We start from the raw sequence: 22,057 nt of genomic DNA, 5'->3' as shown, positions 1-22,057 counted from the left end.
TAAAATGACTTCTATCTGTTAAAATAGGTGCACATATTTTCAGTTAAGGTGAGGCAAATTGAATGAAAGCAGAGGAAGAAAGCTTCATACCTATGGGTATATTGAAAACACATTATCATCATCAAGGGATCAACACATTCTTGTTCGCAACAATCAACAAAATCCGCATGTGCATTTTTCATTACATACTCTCAAGTGTTCGTGAGCTTCATACGTACAGATATGTATACATACATGCTACATTTTCTCGCTCATTACAAGGGAAAAAGAACGCTTTGATAAATATCTGCTTCACACCTACACTTCTGTTATATACCAATTTTACCTTACCCCTCCCCAACTACACACACCCACTGAACACGTACACTCATAACCCTATAAACTAAAATTATCAAACATATGCATCTTCAAATAAAACACCATTTTGAAATTTTTTTTTTATTTTTCTCATAATGTCACTGTCTAGTTATAAGTCAAGAAAAAAATAGCAAAATATGTAAATGTAAATGTAAATATAAATTATTACCCAGTTTCTTCACAAAAAAGAAAAGAAAAAAAAAAAAAAAAAAAAAAAAACACCGTAACAGTTTACTTCTCAAAATTCTAAGGTTTTCACGAGTTCATGAATAGTTCATATTTTTTTTTTTTTTTTTTTTTTTCTTCCTGATAATTTGTATGTATAAACTTTTGTGTACATAATATACATATTAATCTAATTCATACCAATTTGAAGAAAAAAAGAAGAAAAAAAAAAAACATATTCTACATATACCTTATTTAGTGTATTTTTACCAACTTGCATAACATTTGAAACGAAAATTTTGTCTTTCATTTTTTGTCGCTATCCTGATCAGATTAGAAAAAAAAAACAGTACACATATAAAAATTTTACCGGAAGTTTTTTTTTTTTTTTTCCCCCTCTTCCTCCCCTTTTTGCATGTTTAGCCTTTACATATACATAGGGATGATATGTGTGAACCTACATTTTGTGAAAAATTTCCGTATGAAAGAATGGTGTTCCTTTGACATCACTAAAATATGTATCTTACACATAGAATAGAAACTCACACACTGCAGTTATAGATGTGTACCTGGAGAGTATACACATGTACATGTTCATTTGTGTATGTATATGACTATGTGCCTGAGCATACGCGCGTATAGTTAGGCACGTGGTCGATCCCCCTCTTTAATCGTCTTAGATCCAAAAGAGGGGTAGAGGGCGTAAAAAAAAGAAAAAAAAGAGAAAAAAGAGAAAAAAGAGAAAAAAAAAAAAAAGTGTATACACATTATACTCCTATGTACACTAATAAAAAAATACAAAGTCGCAACTACTACACAATACAGGTGCCAAACGAACAAATTGTGCTGTTCCAAATTATACACATGTCAATTTTTGTGCATGCAGGTAAATACCTCAACGTGCACGAAGTGTAGTGAATATCACGGAACGAAAAACTTTTAAAATATCCATGTAAATGTAATGCAGATGTTTCTTTATGCTTTCTAGAAAGGAGTAACAAGTTTTTCATCCCTTTTTTTTTTTTTTTTTTTTTACACCACTGTTTGATGTTTTTGCAGGAAATTCTTGGCAATTTTTTATCCGTTTTTTGCACTATTTTGTCTACTGTTTCATTGCTTTCCTCCACTTTGACCATTTGTCAAACGATAAATTTCAATCATTTGGTTATTCACAACGCCACGGTTAAGTATTCCCAAATTTGTTGTTCCTATCAAATGGAGTACCCTTAAAGGACACACAGAAAAAAAAAAAAAAAATCTTTAAAAAAATTTAAAAAAAAAGGGGAAAAAAAAAAATCCTCATCTTTTCCCATATTCTCAGAAATACATAAATAGACAAATTATGAAAATAAAAAAAAAGAACAATCAATTGAATTCCATAAAAAGAAAGAAAAATCAAGAGCAACAACTCCCTTCACTTATGCTCTGAAGAAGTGACAACGGAGAAGTAATCAATGAAAAGTCGACACCACAACATAGGTACTTCAATATAGACACCACAACATAGGTACTTCAATATAGACACCACAACATAGGTACTTCAATCTAGACACCACAATTCATTTCAGCCCACCCAGCCCAAGAAAATATAAAGAGGGATCCAAGAAAAGAAAACATAAAAAACGAAATGATAGATAAGACAAAATACAATTCATGTGAGGAAGAAGAAGAAGAAGATGAAGAAGGGGAAGAGGGAGAGAAAGCGGAAGAGGGAGACGAAAGGATTAATAAAAACCAACCAATCACAAGTGACATGTGCGAAATTCTCTCCTCAGATGACAATAATGACCAATGTGAAGAAGACACTGATAACTTCATAATAGTAGAACTTATTTCATACATTTGTGGAAATTCAAAAATTATTACATACTACCCAAGTACCAATAGTAACAATTCTGGGCAAAACAAGTATCTCTACCACTTTTATCGCAAAAAAAAAGTCAAATTATATTTATGTATGCATAAAAAAAATAATGAAATATACATCTACCAAGTTCAATCCAAATATGTCAAAAAGGGAGAAAATACAACTAACACTTCTACTCACACAGGAAGTGACGCACACATTGACAACAATAATCACGGGGAGATCCAAAGCAACGATAGAGCAAACATATGTGAACACACACACGTGGATTGTATCAAGGTTAAAAGTGAAGTTCCAATTGATGAAGCAAAAACTGTCAGTAAGGAATTAAAAAATGGCATCAAGCAATTCACCTCATTCATCAAGGAAGAAATAACTGATAGATGTAAATCTTGTCAACATGAAATCAAAATGGAAGATGGATCCAGTACAAAATCTGGCACTAAAGTGGGTACTAAAGTGGACAACAACGCAAGTGCAAATGTTTCGAAAAAAATTTTCATCACCAAATTGTTCGACAGCATAAACTGCAGCTATGACATATCAACCATCGAATTCACAAAACTAAAGAAGACGGATGACAAAACTTTAAATTCCTTAAAAAACATTCTAAAGCAGAAAATTAACAAAAGCTCCAAAGGATTCATCAGTGCAAAACACACACAATTAGGAACGCATGAGGATATCACTCAAAATTTCCAAAACGGAAGTAGCATCAACAATGATGGTATTCTTCTTCGCAACAACATTCCATATAATGACAATACATGCGTGCGCGAAAAAGATATGACTCGTTCAGGCGATAGTGGCAACATGCATGGCAGCCATAATGACAAAGCGAATGGAAACGAGAATGGAAACGAGAATGGAAACGAGAATGACAACGAGAATGATAACGAGAATGATAACGAGAGTGGCAACTCTCATGACAGCGAGAATGACAACACGCATGAAAACGAAATTAAAATCTTATATCTTCACTTTCGAGAACCAGCGGATATATTTATGAACCAATTTACCACATTCGACCAAGGTTCTATTTTATTATTTTTTCCCCTCTCTTTTGCACACTCAGCAGAGTTGTCATAACCGCATGCTTATAATCTATGTGTATATATATATATGTGTGTACATCATCACATGTACAATATGTGCACATTTTTTTTTTTTTTTTTCCTTTTTTTTTTTTTGTTCCATATCTCACCCATGTTGCACTCAGGCAATGAAGAGAACTTCACAAAACAGATATCCGGATTTTTAAAAGACGAACGACACCAGCACATCGAGAGGGAATACTCAAAAATCAAAAAAAAAAATAAATACACATCAGAGATAAGAAAAAGCAAAATAGATAAATTACCACAGACATTCCTAGAAAATTATGAAAGTGACGTAAGCATATGTAGCAATGATCTGTACTTCAGCGATATGGAAGTTGTGACTAGAGAAAATGAACTCTATATAAAAGAAAATAAAAAAAAGAATGTCCATTTGTTTACAAGAAACAATTTAAAAATTAAATGGCTCCTACTGAATTTAAATTTAAAAAAGGATGAAGAAATTGTTATACAAAAATATGTACTATTGAAAAAGGCAAAAATTGATAAAATATCAAACTCTACTTTTCACACAAACAATGTATATTCTACATTTACTAAAAGTCGAAGAAAAGAAATTTTTGAAAAAAAGAAAAATACAACACAACAACAACACTCCTTCAAGGATAGGGAAATTTGCATGGTGCAATCATATAACACCAGTAATTATCACAGGAATATCGTCTATCAAGACCCCAACAGAATTCGCTGCAATAGTTTAACTGATTACGAACCCAATCACACAAATGAAACCAATAATAGAGATCATAACTTGAACCATCCAAATGATACATGTCATATCGATTGCTCATTGAAAGAAAAAACAAAGAATGATGATGAAAAATTAATATTCCATTTTGAGTTGGAAAATAATAGAATAAAAACACGCCAAGATAATCTTGAAGAACAAGAAATTGTGATTAAGAACAACAAAACGATATGCAAAGAGGTACAGAAGAGAAAACTTTCCTCTGAGTGTATTAGTTCATCTGAAAATGAAAAAAGTATATGTTACAAAGAAGAGAGAAATGCGAGAAACATTTGCCATGATGTTCTTGTCAACACTTGCAACGAGGGTGTCAATGATGGGGTTAGCACGCACAACATGTATGGTGAAACGGACGTAAAAGCAAGCATTGCGGATACTGTTTCAAGCACTAAGCATGTTGTTGCAGCTATTTCTAGCACCTCTGCTAACTTTTCAGACACCGGTGCAATCATTTCTAGCATCTGTGCCAACTTCTCGAACACCTCTGCAAACAATTCAGATGCCGATGTTAAACCAAACACAAGCACATGTAACCAAACGGAAGATGTAGCTAGCGAATTTTTTCCAAGCGCTAGAACCTCCAGGGATGAATCGATCTGCATGCAAGACAATGTGAACACATGTCAAAATCCATGTCATTCATCGAAAACATGTTCTTCCTATTCGCGCGTGGAAAAATATTCACAAGAATTTTTTTTAGTGTCTAGTGATAGCCATGGCAACGAGGAAGAGTTAAAGAATGACAAGAAAAGAAAAATCGATAAAGTTGAAAACGTGGAAATTATTCAAAATAGAAACAAAAAAGTTACGCATGGAATATTAGATAAGGAGCAAGACTATGAATCATTTCTAGATGTGAGAAATAGCGAATGTGAATTGATTGCTTCTGAGGCAAAAGTATCAAATGATGGAGTTAGATTTAACCATGCAGCATCTGATTGTGTTCCAAATGATGGAACACATGGTACAGATGGCACAGAAGATGCCAAAAATGAGGCCAAAAAATATGGAAAAAATGATGCCAAAAATGATGCCAAAAATGATGCCAAAAATAATGACAAAAATGATGCCAAAAATGATGCCAAAAGTGATGCCAAAAGTGATGCCAAAAGTGATGCCAAAAGTGATACCACAAATAATTGCCACGCGAATGGATCAAAAGAAACCCACTTCAGTGACTCCAATGTGTGCTACATCACAGACACCGATTCACAGTATAAACAACATGTCACATCAGTAGATGACATAATACCAGAGGACAAGCAGAAGGGACACACGAGAGAACAGAAAAATTGCATAAGTGAGCAAAGCAATGAAAATCGAATCAATTCTTGTGGAAATAGCTGTTTCGTTAAGAACAAAGTACTCACTAGCAAGGAAAAGAGTAGTGATAAAAATGACCATGACAACATAAATTACAAGACAGATGAATGTTCAAATGCAAATGCATCATCTGAAGGAATAGAAATGAACAAAGAAAAAAGTGCCTTGTTTCTTAAACACAAAGTAAAGAACATCTTTGATATTATAAAAGTTATATACTGCAGTCATACTAAACATTTTAAATATACAAACAAGTTAAAATTCTACTTAACAACTTTTTTAAATTTTTCCAAAATTGAGAAAATAAAATTACAATTTATGCAAAGGGAAAAAATTGTAGATACAGAAATTTTGAAACTCTATATAAACAGAAAAACAATCGAAATGAAAAATATATGGAAAATAAATAATTATCAAATAGATGGTCATAATATTTTCCGTTTGAATAAATCTAAATATATTGATGATTCTATTATCGATTTTTTTAATAATTATATCTATTCATTTATCCTTAAAAATGATCAAAAAAAAAAAAATGAAATTTATATTTTTAACACTTTCTTTTATAAAAAAATTGAATTATATGATGATACTTCAAAAGCATATATGAACACCAATAGGTGGATCCAGAAACTCGAGAAAAAAATTTATGAATACACGTATGTTTTTGTCCCCATCAACATAAATAATACACACTGGTCATTGGTTCTCTTGTACTTTCCTTTTAACACATCCCAGAAGGATGAGCCAGCCTCAGCTAGCCATCTACCCAACAATGCAATTAGTAGAAGCCAACCAAGCGACAGAAGCAATGTAATCCAACCTAGCGACAGAAGCAGTGCCAGCCAACCAAGCGACAGAAGCAATGTAATCCAACCTAGCGACAGAAGTAGTGCAAGCCAACCAAGCGATGGAATCATCAAAAATCTGCCAGGGAAGGAAAAAAACCAATGCTCAGGCCAAACCGCACGCACTTACCATTGTCCTATAGAGGAAATGCCACTTTCTGCATACTGCAACAAATATTTCTTGGGAATCAAAACAGTCACTTCTAACCAAGGCAAGAGAAAAAACGAGTTTTCAAAAATTAGATTTATCGAAAACAGATCAGATAAAAATTTTAGAAGCAAATCCTGCGATTCGTATTTTTCCAAAAGGAATTTGCTCCTCAAATCTAACAGGCAAAATAATTGCACACTTGTGTTGAGGAATTATTTGCATGCAAATGACAATATGTCTGACCATGGGGAACAAAAGAAAAGCCGTTTCTGCAACTTTGCGACAAGTTCGAGTGATTCAGGAGAACGTGACATGGTCTCATTCTCCACAGATGTTGCAAGCTATGCAAACCGCATAAACCTTGCAAACCACTCAAATGAAGAAAAATCTAACTTTTTGAAGAATACAAGCAAAACGAGCTCTGACAAAACCTGTAATGTTACCACAGACAACGACCAGCATCACGATAAAAACACAAAAAAAATGATAGAACAAGGGAAAAAAGAGAATGTTAAAATGGCTTACATGATATACCTTGATTCATTATTCCCCTCTGCGAAAGGCAATAAGATATTGAATAAACTGAAAAAGTACGTGGAACATATATTCCTCCATGATCATATGGCTCACATTTCAACTACCGCTACCTACACGAATAACTCGAGTGACATACCTAGAATTTGCTTCAAGTTCATATATCCAAACATTACACCAAAACAAAATAACACATATGATTGTGGAATATACATCATCCATTTCATCCTACATTTATGTTTAAATACACACTTAGTTGAAAATGAACTAATTAAGCCTTGTCGTGAACACACAAGGAATAAATGTGCTGACGATAAACTTCGCTTTGGCCCGTACAACTATACCTCTCATAGCAACAGTATCTACTCTAAGTCCTATGATAGAACCCCCACCCCATGGTTCTCCCCAAGAGATATAAGCATGAAGTAAGCTTATACACACGCCTGTGTTCTGTTTCTACATGAACCACTGTGGATGTCCTTCTCCGCACGGCCACGTTCCGAGACATGTGCACGAGGTTATGCACCATTGCGTGTGTCATTGCGTGTGTCATTACGTGTGTCTTCACATGTGTGTCAATATGTTCGTCATCACTGTACCATCATGTGTGTCATTACGTGTGTCTTCACATGTGTCAAATATGTTCGTCATCACTGTACCATCATGTGTGTCATTACGTGTGTCTTCACATGTGTGTCAATATGTTCGTCATCACTGTACCATCATGTGTGTCATTACGTGTGTCTTCACATGTGTCAAATATGTTCGTCATCACTGTACCATCATGTGCACCCGTTGGTTCCCTCTTTTTCTCACGCCATGCCATCTCCCTACTGCTACCCCAGGCGTAGACAAATGAAAAAGATGCTGTTATACATGAAGAACGTTATAAACTGGAAGTCAGACAACCACATCGAGGTCCTGAATTTGCTATTTATGATGAACAACAACATCGAGAGTAAGAGAACGAATCTAAGTTCCCCCTTGGTATGAATGTATATATCTCAGGCGCCAACGTCTTTTATTTTATTTTACTTTATTTTACTTTATTTTACTTTATTTTATTTTACTTTATTTTACTTTATTTTATTTTATTTTACTTTATTTTACTTTATTTTATTTTTTATTATTTTTTTTTTTTTTTGCCGTTCACGCAGAGGGTCTTTTTTTTTCACCTATGTTCAATGATATGTGCGCTTAAGTAATCATAGATACATATATATGTATGTACCTATGCGTGCATGTATATATATATATATATATATATGTTTCTACCTATACGTGTACGTTTCAGATTTTTTTTTTTTTTTTTTTTTTTTTTTTTTTTTTTTTTTTTTTTTTTTTTTTTTTTTTTTTTTTTTTTTTTTTTTTTTTTTTTTTTTTTTTTTTTTTTTTTTTTTTTTTTTTTTTTTTTTTTTTTTTTTTTTTTTTTTTTGTCAATGTGGATACGTATTTTTTGTGGACACGCATAATTATCTATTCATTGGTTCGAGATATATCCCCCTTGACACCTTTCTCACATTTGAGTGTGTGTTTATGCATATTCGTTTATCTACACATATCTTCTCCATTTATCTGGGTATCCCAACACTATATGTGTCTCTTTTCTTTTTTTGAACTCAGCCATTGCAAGTTAATAATTACTTTCATAACTTGTAAACTTCCTCGGTTCGCAAATTAATCCCACCCCTCTTTTCTCCACTTTGTGGCAACCCCATTTTATTTCTAAATTTCAAAATTGTACAAAAAAGGTATAAACACCAAGTTTCGTTCAAAATGGTTAGTAAAAATTGCGATAAAAAAAAAAAAAAAAAAGTAACAAACGCAATAACATCAAAATATGAAGAGGGAAAAAAAAAAAAAAAAAAAAAAAACACAGACAAGATTAAAATACTGTGTAAAATAATTTATTATTTAAAATTTTATATATATATATATATATATATATATTTTTTTTTTTTTTTTTTCTCTTTCTCTCTGGTTAAGAAAGAATACACTGTTGTGTCATATGTCATTCTATTTTTTTCAAGTTCATGAAGAACATTTTCAATTATTGCCTAATGGCTTTTTAGCTATTCATAGGTGAGAAAGACATATATATTTTCACTGAAAAATAACATGCGAAAAAAAAACACAATTTTTTTGAATTTTTTTTTTTTTTTTTTTCTTTATTCTAAATGCTTAGTGTACAGTGGTTATGGAAAGAAACGTGTGTAAAGAAGAGTTAACGAAATTGTGCAGAAATGCACTTTTGGGGGAGACGGGTAACGGGGGTAAAAACAAGTACATACATAAGCATGCACACAAAAGCATACTTACATACGATACATACATAATCTCATACTTACATACAATACATACATAATCTCATACTTACGTACGATACACACATAAATCTGTGTATTCTTAAAATAAAATGGGAGAAAATAATGAGCAGGGCGCTTGGAATTTCTGCCGAAGCAGCGTGATACAAAACTCCGTCTCCCTTGAATGGAATTTGATCGCTAAAAAAGTGTGCCTTCTTGCATGTGCATATAAGTAAAATATATATATACATATACATACTTGCTCAGTACATATATTATCAGATTGAAGAGACACACTTGTGGGTTGTTAGTGGAACCAAGCAGGGCGTGATGGACATACAGATGCAACCACGTCATGTTAAAAAATGATACTACAAAATGGAGCTTCCAAATGATGCTTCCAAATGATACTGCCAAATAATACTGCCAAACGATGCTGTCCCCTCAGGACGTGGCACAGTAGAGCAAGAACTCCTTGTCACCATCCTGCTCCGTTTCATAAAAATTGGACATTGTTACTACAATACTTGGAGCAATAAAAAAAACGGTTCCCTTTTTGACACCCTTAATACTTGCTTTTTTCTTGTCATTTTTTTTTCCCTTAATTTTTACAGTCCTATTAGTTGACAAAACGATACAGGAGGTAAAGGTAACATCAGAAAATAAAAAATTGACAGTTTCTCCTGGTCTAACTTTAATAAATAAAATTTTAAAATACTTCATTTTGTAATAGCTGTAGGATATAATGTTATAATTTATAAATTCTTTTTCTAAAATAATTGGAAAATTATTTTTGTAATTTACATATTTTATAAAATTTAACTTATCAATCTCCTTGTTCGTTAACCCTCCTCTTATTACTAAATCAGAATTAGTCATACATTCTAAACAGTGCCCAGAAATGTATGAATGAATAACTCCTGGCTTAATATAAACTACATCTCCATCTTTTAAATTTAACTGTTGCAAAATAAAAATAAAAATTCTTCCCCCATCATTAGGGTAGAACTTGGATACATTATAAAATATTTCAAAAATGTTATTAACAATGAAATTTTCTGTATCTTTTTCAATATTCATATAATTCTTTTTCTTACATATATCTATATATAATTCTTCAATATTTTTACTTCCCATATCTTTATCCTTCATATACTTCTTATACTTTTCATTCTTAGTTTCTATATCATTCATGCATTTTACTAATACCTCATTTTCTGCTAACATCGTTCTGTATATTATATATTTGAACATGTGTTCATAAAAAGCTTTAATTCTTTTACGATTCATTAGTTGAGCAGCACATTGCAAATCTTGCTTCTTCACAGGGTATGCTTTCGTTTCTCCATTCTTCTTCTTGTCGTCGTCGTTCTCCTCGTCCTCGTCCTCTTCCTCCATATTCCCTTCGGTCGAAATTCCTCTGTTCTGCTTCTTAATCTGCCGATTTGCACTAAGCAAATCAGAGTCCTTTTCATTTTCCAAAGAACGCTTCTGCTCATCACCATTCTCAATGTTCTGCTTTCCCTCCTCTTCATTTACTTCTTCTCCATCTCTCACTTCCAATTCCTCCTCGAGAACTTCCTCATTTTCTTCTTCATCTGAACCACTCATCTCAGATGTGTTTTTCTTCCCAGAGGAACCATTTTGCAGTTTTTCTTTTTCTCCTTTTATCAAATTCCCCAAGTTCAAATTTTGATCTAAAAAATTCTCATTTTTATAAAAACCTACAAAAAACGATTCATCAAATACATATTTTTGAATACACTCAGCGTAGTTATCTATCACTGATATTACATCATAGGTTTGTCTGTTTCCTCTCTTCAATGAATAGCTAATTATGTAAATGTAAATATGTGCTAAAGTTTTTATAAGTTCTTCCACGTGTTCATTTTTTTCTGTTTGAAATAAGTCGAACAGGTGGAAAATGTCCTGTTCCTTCCCTTCATCTATTTTAACATTTTGATCAATTTCTTCCGTCGAACTTTTCACCTCCCCTGAACCGCTCGTCCCTCCATCCACACGCAAATCTGTTCTCAGAAAAAAATCATGCAACTCCTTCACATTCATTATCAAAAAGGAAATCTTAAAAATGTTCATGAAACCACATAACAAACTCATGGAATTTATACATACACACATCTCTGTTTTGAAAATTCTATCCTTATAAAGAGCAGGATTTAGTGTATTCAAATACAATGTTTGCACTTCATTGGGGTGAATTTGAATACTCAGAGGCTTGTAAATAGACAGCATTTTAAACAAATAGGGAAAAAGTGTATTCTTATCAACATCCTCTACAGTAATGTCGTACTTTTCGTACAAAGAATAATTCCTTAAAGAAGAAAATTCTATATCGGAACACCTTTTCACATCACCATCATTATTCCTATTATTGTTAACATCTTCTGATTTTATTGAACTCTTCTTGTTGTTATATTTATTTTTTGTATCTTCAATTTTTTTATATAAATACTTTGTAATTTTTCCTTTTTTTTTCTTTTTCATTTTGTAAATTTGTATAAATTCTTCGATTTTTATAAAGCTATTTTTGTATAGTACTAAGTTCGGACCCTTTTCGTGATTTCCAATCCATAATTCTGCGTATTTAGAATTCTGTTCATCTTTCCTTTCAGTGTTATTATTTCCATTATTCCTTTTCCTTTTCTCCACATTCTTCTTCTCCTCCACCTCTTCCTTTGATGTCGTTTTCTCAGTTTCTCCTTGCTCCTCCTCCTCATTATTATTCAATACTTCGGATTTGTTCTTCTCATCACCATTTTCGATATATTCCTTTATATATTCCAACTTATCAATGTCCTTTTTAACAGTTTCGTAATTCTCCTTAACTATGTTTTTCATAACTTCATATACCATTCCGTCTTTTCCCTTACCCCAGTCATATTTCTGTACATATGGAATGCACTCATTTATACACAATTTTCTCGTTTTCATTTTGTTACAAGCGTGAATGGCTTTTTATTTCCTTTTTTCTCCTTTTTCTTTTCTCTCTCTCCCTCCCCTTTTTTTTGACCTCTTTTTTGACCTCTTTTGTGACCTCTTTTTTGACCTCTTTTGTGACCTCTTTTGTGACCTCTTTTGTGACCTCTTTTGTGACCTCTTTTGTGACCTTTTTCTTGACCTTTTTTTTTCTCTTTCTTTACTCTCAATGAAAATTTGTTGCATGCATATGACGTTGGCACGTGTGCTATCGTCAAGATAATTGTGAAACTCGACTGATGTTAGAAAGATGTAAATGGTAAAATGGGTACTAAAACAAAAAATAAAAAAGTTTCCATATAACTGCGTAATTTCGTGTGCGATAAAAAATCGCTATTCTTTTATTTTATACATATATATATATATATATATATATATATGTACATATATGTGTAATTCTGAAAGTGGCAGCAAGTACATGTGGGAAAACTCGTACGTGTGCAAGGTGAATATATATATATATGTTTTGCTATGTCACGAAATGGAGAATCTCCAAATTGTATTGCATGATCAAAATTTTCTTTTAAAAATATTTTTCGGAAATTCTAACTCGTGCAGATGAAAAAAAAAAAAAAAAAAAAAAAAAAAAAAAAAAAGATTCTGTTTCTCCTTTTCTCAAACATGCCTATATTAACGAACCTCCACAGGGAGGGGAAAAGGGGTTCAAAGAATCCTTAAAAAAAAAAGTTCATCCAAACTGCGAGCCCAATTCGTATTTCCACGCCTCACTCTAACTTCTTAAAGGGTGTCCAGTTACAAAGAATTTTTTATGTCTCTCCCTTCTCAAAATCTCCGAACGGTACCCACAATGTTTGTGTTATCATTTACGTGGCTTGGGCGATTTGAAAACGGAAAATTAAAAAATTGAAAAAAATCAAAAAAATCGACAGAGTAGAAAACATTAGAAAAAAAAAAAAAAAAAAAAAAAATATATATATATATATATATATATATATATATATATATATATATATATATATATATGTACATATATGTACACACAATTAACAAAACGGAATTTTTGCAAATGTACATGCGTCATTGAAAATGGGAAAAAAAAAAAAGATAATTATAATTAATATATTGCGGTCGTGCGGCAGTATTCTCATAAAATAAAAACGTGAAAACAAAATTCTTATGTAAATATTGTCACATTTTTATCAGTATGCACTCTCTCCAAAGTAGCATAATATGGAGAAGAAAAATATATACATATACCTTTGTAGATATATCTACGAGTATACACATACGTGCATATGCTCATGTTTACACGCATGCCAAGTTGGAGAATGTGTGGACATGCTCTTAATGCAGAATTCTAAAATGAAAAAGATTATTTTTACCCTATCATGTATATATATATATATATATATATATATATATATATATATATATACATATATGTATGTCAGACAATTCGACAATTCTCTCAAATTTGTGAAAATTATCCTCTCTCCTCGTTTTGCATATAATTATATCTCCACGTCTACGCGCAGGTGGTATAACATTTCATGCATAATCTGACAAATACAAATGGTTACTCAGATAAACATATACATGAAATAACTTGATAACACGTGTATACAACGGCTTTCTTAATCAGCCAATTACATATACCATCAAATTCTTGTGCTATCTTGCAATTCATAAAAATAAAAGAAATAACATGAACAAATGCACCATTAAATTCAGTCGATTATTCGTCTAAATTGTGTTTTTCTCTCACATAATAAGACGAAAATTTGTGTGCGTATGTGTTTTTTTTTTTTTTTTTTTTTTTTTTTTTTCTGCTTAAAAACATTGTTGTTCATGTAATTTTGCACATTTTTCATAATTTTAGCTAGTTTGTTCAAAAATATGAACAAAGCTATTTATCATTATAACAAAAATGAAAACACCTCTTCAGGTGCTACATAGCTCTTTACTGGTATGGATATTCGCAGATGACAATAAAAATACACAACTCCTAAATAATTCAAATTATTCCTCACGTTCTATTTTATTTTTCCACTTTATTTTTTGTACTTTATTGTTTGTTCTGTTTTATCTTCCCTTGTGACTCGTTTTCGACTTAATCACTCTTTCGTTTGTAGTTAACATATCTCAGAGTAAAATGTTTTTCTTTCCCTTTACAAAACTATAAAGTTTTCCTAGTTCCCGTAAACATAACACTCGTTCCTCGTAACGATGCAAAACCATAAGCTTTCTCTGTGCCCACACAACTGCACTTGTTTTTTTTTTTTTTTTTTTTTTTTTTTTTTTTTTTCCTTCGTTAAGGTTGTATGTTTTTCTTTGCACACATTTTTTCCTAGATATATTCTCTTTCGCAATTTGTCACTCATCAGGTTTACATCTACATTTTTTTTTTCTTAATTAGGTTTTCTCGAAAGATGTATTTTTTTAATTTGACATTAATAAAAAGAGGGAAGTAAAGAAATATATTTATATGATGTAGAGAAGGTTTGTTAATTTTAATGTTTTTTTTTTTTTTTTTTTTTTTTTTTTTTTTTTTTTTTTTTTTTTATTTTCCTTCGTTAAGGTTGTATGTGTTGCTATGCACACATATTTTCCTAGATATATTCTCTTTCGCAATTTGTCACTCATCAGGTTTACATCTACATTTATTTTTTCTTAATTAGGTTTTCTCGAAAGATGTATATTTTTAAGGTGTGAATATGTATATAATATACTACTGACGCAGAAAATATTAGCAAAACTCTCCCAATACCTTGCAGTTTTCTCCTTTTTCGTTAATTTTTTTTTTTTTTTTCCTTTGTTCATATAACTTTTGCAAGTTTCTAAAAGGGCAAACTGGCTTAGTGGCCACCCATGAAAAGTTTTTTTTTTATTTTTTTTTTCATGCTTCTAACACTCTATTTTATGTGTATTTAAAAAAACTACAAAAAAATTATGTTAAAATGTTTTTTTTTTTTTTTTTTTTTTTTTTTTATCTTTTGCAACTATCACAATTTGTATGTTTTCATATATTTCTTTGTACTTTACTTAAATTCTTTTTTTTATATCTTTTGTTACCTTTCCATAAGAGGTAGTAACAAGTTTTTCTCTTTTTTTTATGAATTGTAATTACTTGTTTTATGCTGCTCATACATTTTTAGCACTATTAGTGTTTTTCCACAATACTTATCTACCGCGTACCTTTTTTTTTTATTTTTTGTTTTTTATACATGTATTTTGAAAAGAAGGAAAGATAAAAAAAAAAAAAAAAAAACACATACTAAAATTACGACACTGCCTTCTCTCCTTAGTGAACATATATATTACTATATATAATATTGCATCATTCTTATTGTTGCATGAATATATTATTTTCTTTTTTTTTTGATTTTTTGCCTACAAGGTGAAAAACTCAGTTCGTGAAGGAAAAAAAAGTAAGTAAATGAGTAACCCCAACGAGGGGGCATATAAATGTATTATTAATATATATGCAATTCATTTTGCAAAATAGTTGTACAACTCTAATGCATTTTTTTTTTTTTTTTTCTTCCCTTGAGCGGATTCGTCGCTAAGGATAAGCATAAACTAGGGGTTTAATGAAAATATGCATTCAGCATGTTCTTTTTTTTTTTTTTTTTTTTGTGCCTCTTCTAAAATATAAAGAATGTATGTTTATAGTGTTATACATACAACACAGCTTATTGTTTGATTATACAAATGAAGCTTTTACTTTATATATATATATATATATATATATGCATATATAGATGGTTAAATTGTTTTAAAATGGCGAGAAAATTTCGACACTTATTCCCATCAATTTGTTGTGCACCTTCATAAGTTCTGCATTTGTGGCACTTGAAGCGACTGCAGCATGTCTCGTGAATTTGGCACCGCATATAAAATAATAATGGTTATGTATATTCTGCATAAAAATGTAATCGGATATTTGTTGTTCTATTTTTCTAACTGTGTTAGGAACAGTGGGAACAAGAATATAATATATATGTATACACATATATATATAATATGTAGGTATAGAGAAACTTTTTCGCCCCTTCTTCACATTTGTTTCAAGTTAGTTTTTTATTCTTTCGCATTTTTCTTTTTTCATTTTTTAGGAGTGATTGGGGGGTTTACTTACAAAATTTCCTGTTTTTCTAATTTTATGAAAAAAGGTACATGCATGTAAAAAGCCCTTTATTTTTTTTTTGAGAGCTAAAAGTTCGTGCCTATTTGTGTATACACTATATATGAATTTCTGCAGTTATGCAATTATGCAATTATGCAATTATCCAATTAGTGCAATTAGTGAGTTTGTTTTTCTTAAAAAGACGAAAAGGATAAAAAAGAAAAAGAAAAAAAAAAAACACCATGTATATGTACATATATATGTTTATATATAAGCGCAAATAATTTTGCATGTGCATGCGGACACAAGCATTAAGCGAAAAAAAAAAAAAAAAAAAAAAAAAAAAAAAAAAAAAAAAAAAAAAAAAAAAAAAAAAAAAAAAAAAAAAAAAAAAAAAAAAAAAAAAAAAAAAAAAAAAAAAAAAAAAAAAAAAAAAAAAAAAAAAAAAAAAAAAAAAAAAAAAAAAAAAAAAAAAAAACTGTCGCGTAATTTGATAACAGGTTGTGTGGCATATATAACTACCAAATTCGAAAATTCGCAGTTCAATTTTTGAGTTAATTTAAAAAAAAAAAGAAAAAGGTAAAGAGAAAATAAATTAAGTCTATCAATCGTGAAAATTGTGAACGTGATCCACTGTCAGGAACCTCTCCTCTCCACTAAAAAAAAAAAAAAAAAAAAAAGAATTGCTACAAGTATACATGTTTACCCTATCACAACACAAGAATTAGCCGAAACACAAGGGAAAACAAATATGGCAAAAAATATTCCTACATGGTTAAAGTGTAAATATATGTAGAATGCAAACGGAATAAATCGCACTTAAAAAAAAAAAATATATATATATATAAAGTGTAAAATAAAAGCGTAAAATAAAAAAAGTAAAACAAAAATACAATACAAAAGCACAAATTAAGGGCACAAATTAAAAGCATAAAATAAGGGCACAAATTAAAAGCATAAAATAAGGGCACAAATTAAAATTATAAAATAAAATTATAAAATAAAACTACAAAATAAAACTACAAAATAAAACTACAAAATAAATCTACAAAATAAAACTACAAAATAATACTACAAAATAAAAGTATAAAACCAAATTACGATATAAAATTATATAAACCACGAAACAAAACTACAAAATAAAAGTATGTTAAAGAAAATTAACAAAGAATATTATTCCTTTTCTTTATTCGTTTAACACTTTATTTGAATAAACAAGAAAACCCATGGACAACCCATGAAATTATAAAAAAAAAAAAAAGCCCTTTCTCCCGCGTACTTTTTAGCAGTATTTACATTTTTTTTTTTTTTTTTTTTTTTTTTTGAGTACAATAAATCTGTTTCCATACTGGTTACACGTTAACTCTTATTCGCATCTTCTCGTATTATTTAATTTTATTTTTTCTTCTTTTCCCTTATTTTCATTACCGTGAAAATATAGAACCAAAAAGTTACACTTTTTCCGTGTGCGTATGGCTCATCTTTTTATCTCTTTAAAATAATCACACACACACACTCGCGGTCTACAACATAGATCGAACACCACTTATTTAATGCGTACATATTTAAACTCATGAAACTGTACTTTTTTTCTCTTGCGTTATACATTTGGATGTATATTATGTTTATCGTATTTTGAGAAACACAGTTTTACATAATATACGCCTTTTTTTTTTTTTTTTTTTTTTTTTTTTTTTTTTTTTTGCGCTTCCTATTAGAGAAATTAGAATAATTCAAGCTTGTCACATGTGAATCCCCTTTTTTGCATACCTACATTTGGTGTAATTTTGTATTATCACCTATATGTATATTTAATTTTTCATTACTTTTAATTTTTTTTTTTTTTTTTTATCGTATATCCCCTTACAGGCACTTGTTAATTTATTCCATATGAAATTTACGGTGCGCGCATCGAAGGTTATTCAAAGTAAAATTACATACATCTTTACATCCACATTTGTGATAACGTTTATGCAAATGTTTATGCGACTGTTTATACGGATGTTTATGCTTACCCCTTATCCTCATGCTTTTTAATTACATTCCTTTTAATTACACCTTTTTTAATTACACCTTTTTTAATTACGCCATTTTTAATTACGCCATTTTTAATTACACTCTTTTTAATTACACTCTTTTTAATTACACTCTTTTTAATAGCATTCCTTTTAATAACATTTTTTATAATTGTGTTCTTTTAATTTTCACGTGGAAACTTAAATAGAACATATGTTTATTCCTCCCTACCGTGTTGATATTCTAGTAAAGTTGATCCATACACACACACGCAGACACCCTACATACGCTTTTGTTCCATCTGCACCTCGTATTGTATTCGCACGAGAAAAGTTGACAGTATCACACTATGCTCACACAAAAACGAACACTATCCATACCGTGAGAACGTGTATTTATGTAGAAAAGTATGTCATAACTTTTTACTAATCGAAAGCTCAAGTGTAGACAAAAATCACTCCTCTTTCAAATTCAAGGAGTGAAATGGAAAAATCCTCACTACCTGTAGTCTAGTGGATACGCATTACATAACGAGAAAGTCAGTATTTTCGTCCATTCATGATTTGTACATTATTCACACGTATATATACAGGAATATGTACACGTGTTCATACCTTTTTATATGTATTTACATATGTTACTATTTATATATACATATAGATATACCCCTTTTGCCTATGACCTACACCATTCACATGTACACGTAAAACACCTTTATATATTTCATCGTCCATTTATAGTTCACTCCTAACCGTTTAAAAAAAAAAAAAAAAAAAAAAAAAAAAAAACACATATGTGTATATATATACATATATACATATACGTGTTCGTAAATTTGCCCTTACAGCTCTGTACATCCCTTACAACAATTTGTTCCCTCCCTTTTTTGATGCCACCTCGTTTACATTATTTTTTTTTAAAAAAAAAATTGAAATTTAGTTTGGAGAGTTGTACTTAATTTTGCATTACGTTATACCACAATTCACTACATTCTATTCTTTCCCCTCCCCCAGGTTCATATTGCACGTTTTGTATTACCCCCGTAGACTTTTTTTTTTTTTTTAATGTGTACTCAACCACGTGAGAATTATATTTCCACAAATCCTTTTTGTAAGCAGTTTAGTGTGCCTATAAGAATTTTGGAACATTTGTGTTCCACATTTTTCCATACCTTCTTTACTTTTCCCGTATTTTTTTCTTTTTTTAATTACATCACACACGACACGTAGAACTGAACGAATTACATGTGATTGTTATTTGTATATTTTTTACCTCTTTTATCTGTTTACTAATGTATGAACGTTTATTACAGTAGAGTTGTGCTTTTTAACTTCAACAATTGTTATTATTTTTATTTTTGCCGTTCTTCTCTTTTTTTTTTTTTTTGCCTAATTTATCATTTTTTCCCCCTTTTCTCCTCTCTTTATTTTAAAAAATTTCCCATCCCTAGCCCCCTACACACATGTTGTGTACAAAAGAGAAAAAGGGCAACATACCAATGTGTGCATATATTGTTATATGTATGAATGTGTGTATACCTCAACTTGTTTATGTATACATACCAATATCACTACGAGAATAGAGAAGTAACGACCCAACTAAACTTTACATGTCTTCAAAAATGTATGTGTATACATGTATACACACAGGAATATCTATATGTATATAATACGTACCTTGTAAAGTGTAGAATAAAAAGGGGACGGGGGGAAAAAAAAAAAAAAAAAAAAAAAAGTATTAAGCCAGTACATCATAGGCATTTATTTATATACCCATGCTTATAATTATGTCACCAATCAAGATTAACAATTTATATACATGTATATATATACGAAGATATATATATTGCCTCGTTATATATTCAGTAAAACAAATATAATTTTTATTTTATTTTTTATATTTTATGTTTTATTTTATTTTATTTTTTATATTTTATATTTTATGTTTTATTTTATTTTATTTTTTATATTTTATATTTTATGTTTTATTTTATTTTATTTTTTTTTTTTTTTTCCTCTACACACACGAATTTATTATGTAGAATTTGGACGACTACCTCTTTGAAATATATCACTGAGATATTCATACTGGCGCGAGATTTTCTCATACACGTACATACAGTAACGTATGCATGGATACGTACGTGCATACACACATTATTGCATGCATATATATATGCACATTTACACAAGAGTACATACATGTGCAATATTCACCTATTCACTCTGCAACATCATCCACACAACATTTTGTTTATTCGTTTGAAGGAAAAAGTAGACATACAACTCCCCTCCCCGTAAAGTAGCTCTTTCCAAGCGACCAATCAAGATTTGTTTATTCGTCTTTTCGCATATATATATATATATAGACAAATAGATGGATAGATAAATATTCATGCTTATATATGCACATCTGGAAGGAGAAATAAGAGAACGGAATGCAAAAAAAAAAAGTTACGTGAAGCGAATACGCAGACAAATATTTAATTAATTAAACAGCAATGCAGAAAAAAAAAAAAATATAATAAAATAAAAAATGAATAAAAATAAAATGAAATAAAAAAAAGAATAAATAAAATAAAAAATGAATAAAATAAAAATAAAATAAAAAATGGAAATAAAATATGCATTTACTTTTATTTATACACACATACAATACGCACGTGACTTAATCTCCTGAAGCTTGTAAAATTTGAGTTCCCACAAAAATTAAGTGATGTTGTATCCAATTACCTAAGCTTGTTTAGACAGCCTTTGTTTTTATTTTATGTTATTTCCAGATTTTGTTTTATATTTTTTTTTCCACAATTTCATTTTTTTTTTTTTTTTTTTTTTTTTTTTTGTTTCCCATCCAGTTGCACAAATCGATTTACCTGCGTGTACGAGCCAAGTGCAAAGAGATTGTTAATTTGCTTTTTCTAATTTTTGTCAAGTTTTATTTGCTCTTATCCACTGTTATATATTTTTATCTACTACTATCTGCTTATTTTATTTTTATTATCTTCTTGGGATTGTACCCATGTTACAAAAGTGTACCCTATATGCGTGCTTATAATATTGCTGCAAAGTTTTAGTCAAAGGTTAATCGAAAAATTGAAGAAAAGGTGGTACATGTGGTGAGCTAGGTAGACGAGGAAGAAAAAATTAAACTTCACAAATCCAAGTACAGACGAACGAAGGAGAAAAGTAATAAAATAAAAGATGAAACCAAGCCCATTCATTCCTTTGCCATTTTGTTTTATTATATCACCATTTTCTGCTTCATTTTATTATTATATTTTTTTTTTTCTTTTTTGTCATATTCTGGTTATACAATAATAGAAAAGAAGAGTATCGCACAACACGCACACGCCCATTAGATTATAACATAAAAAAGGGCATGTTTTACACATTTTCAAGTTAAGCTTTCTTTTTTTTCTTTTTAAGATAGAAATAGAACAAATATATATATATATATATATATATATATATATATTATTTCGATCTGTTTCGTTTTTTTTTTTCTTTTTCAAACTTCTTTTATGCACATGTTACTGCCAAT

At 30.1% G+C, this 22,057-nt stretch overlaps 2 protein-coding genes across 2 annotated transcripts; one reads left to right on the top strand and one right to left on the bottom strand.

The window, feature by feature from the left end:
- Positions 1–2,149: 2,149 nt before the first annotated feature.
- On the top strand, positions 2,150–8,104 carry PGO_011650 (sentrin-specific protease 2; the record flags this gene model as incomplete). Its single annotated transcript, XM_028685805.1, has 3 exons — positions 2,150–3,422; positions 3,609–7,536; positions 7,957–8,104. 3 exons carry the CDS (start codon positions 2,150–2,152, stop codon positions 8,102–8,104), a joined length of 5,349 nt encoding a protein of 1,782 aa, XP_028541606.1.
- Positions 8,105–9,861: 1,757 nt separating this feature from the next.
- Positions 9,862–12,369, bottom strand: PGO_011640 (mannose-6-phosphate isomerase; the record flags this gene model as incomplete). Its single annotated transcript, XM_028685804.1, has 1 exon — positions 9,862–12,369. One exon carries the CDS (start codon positions 12,367–12,369, stop codon positions 9,862–9,864), a length of 2,508 nt encoding a protein of 835 aa, XP_028541605.1.
- Between the last annotated feature and the right edge of the window lie 9,688 nt (positions 12,370–22,057).

This window comes from Plasmodium gonderi (genome assembly GCF_002157705.1).
Source record: "Plasmodium gonderi DNA, contig: Chr01, whole genome shotgun sequence".
Classification (NCBI taxonomy): Eukaryota; Apicomplexa; class Aconoidasida; order Haemosporida; family Plasmodiidae; genus Plasmodium; species Plasmodium gonderi.
The sequence above is the reverse complement of the archived record's forward strand: the minus strand, read 5'-3'. Positions and strand labels throughout refer to the sequence as shown.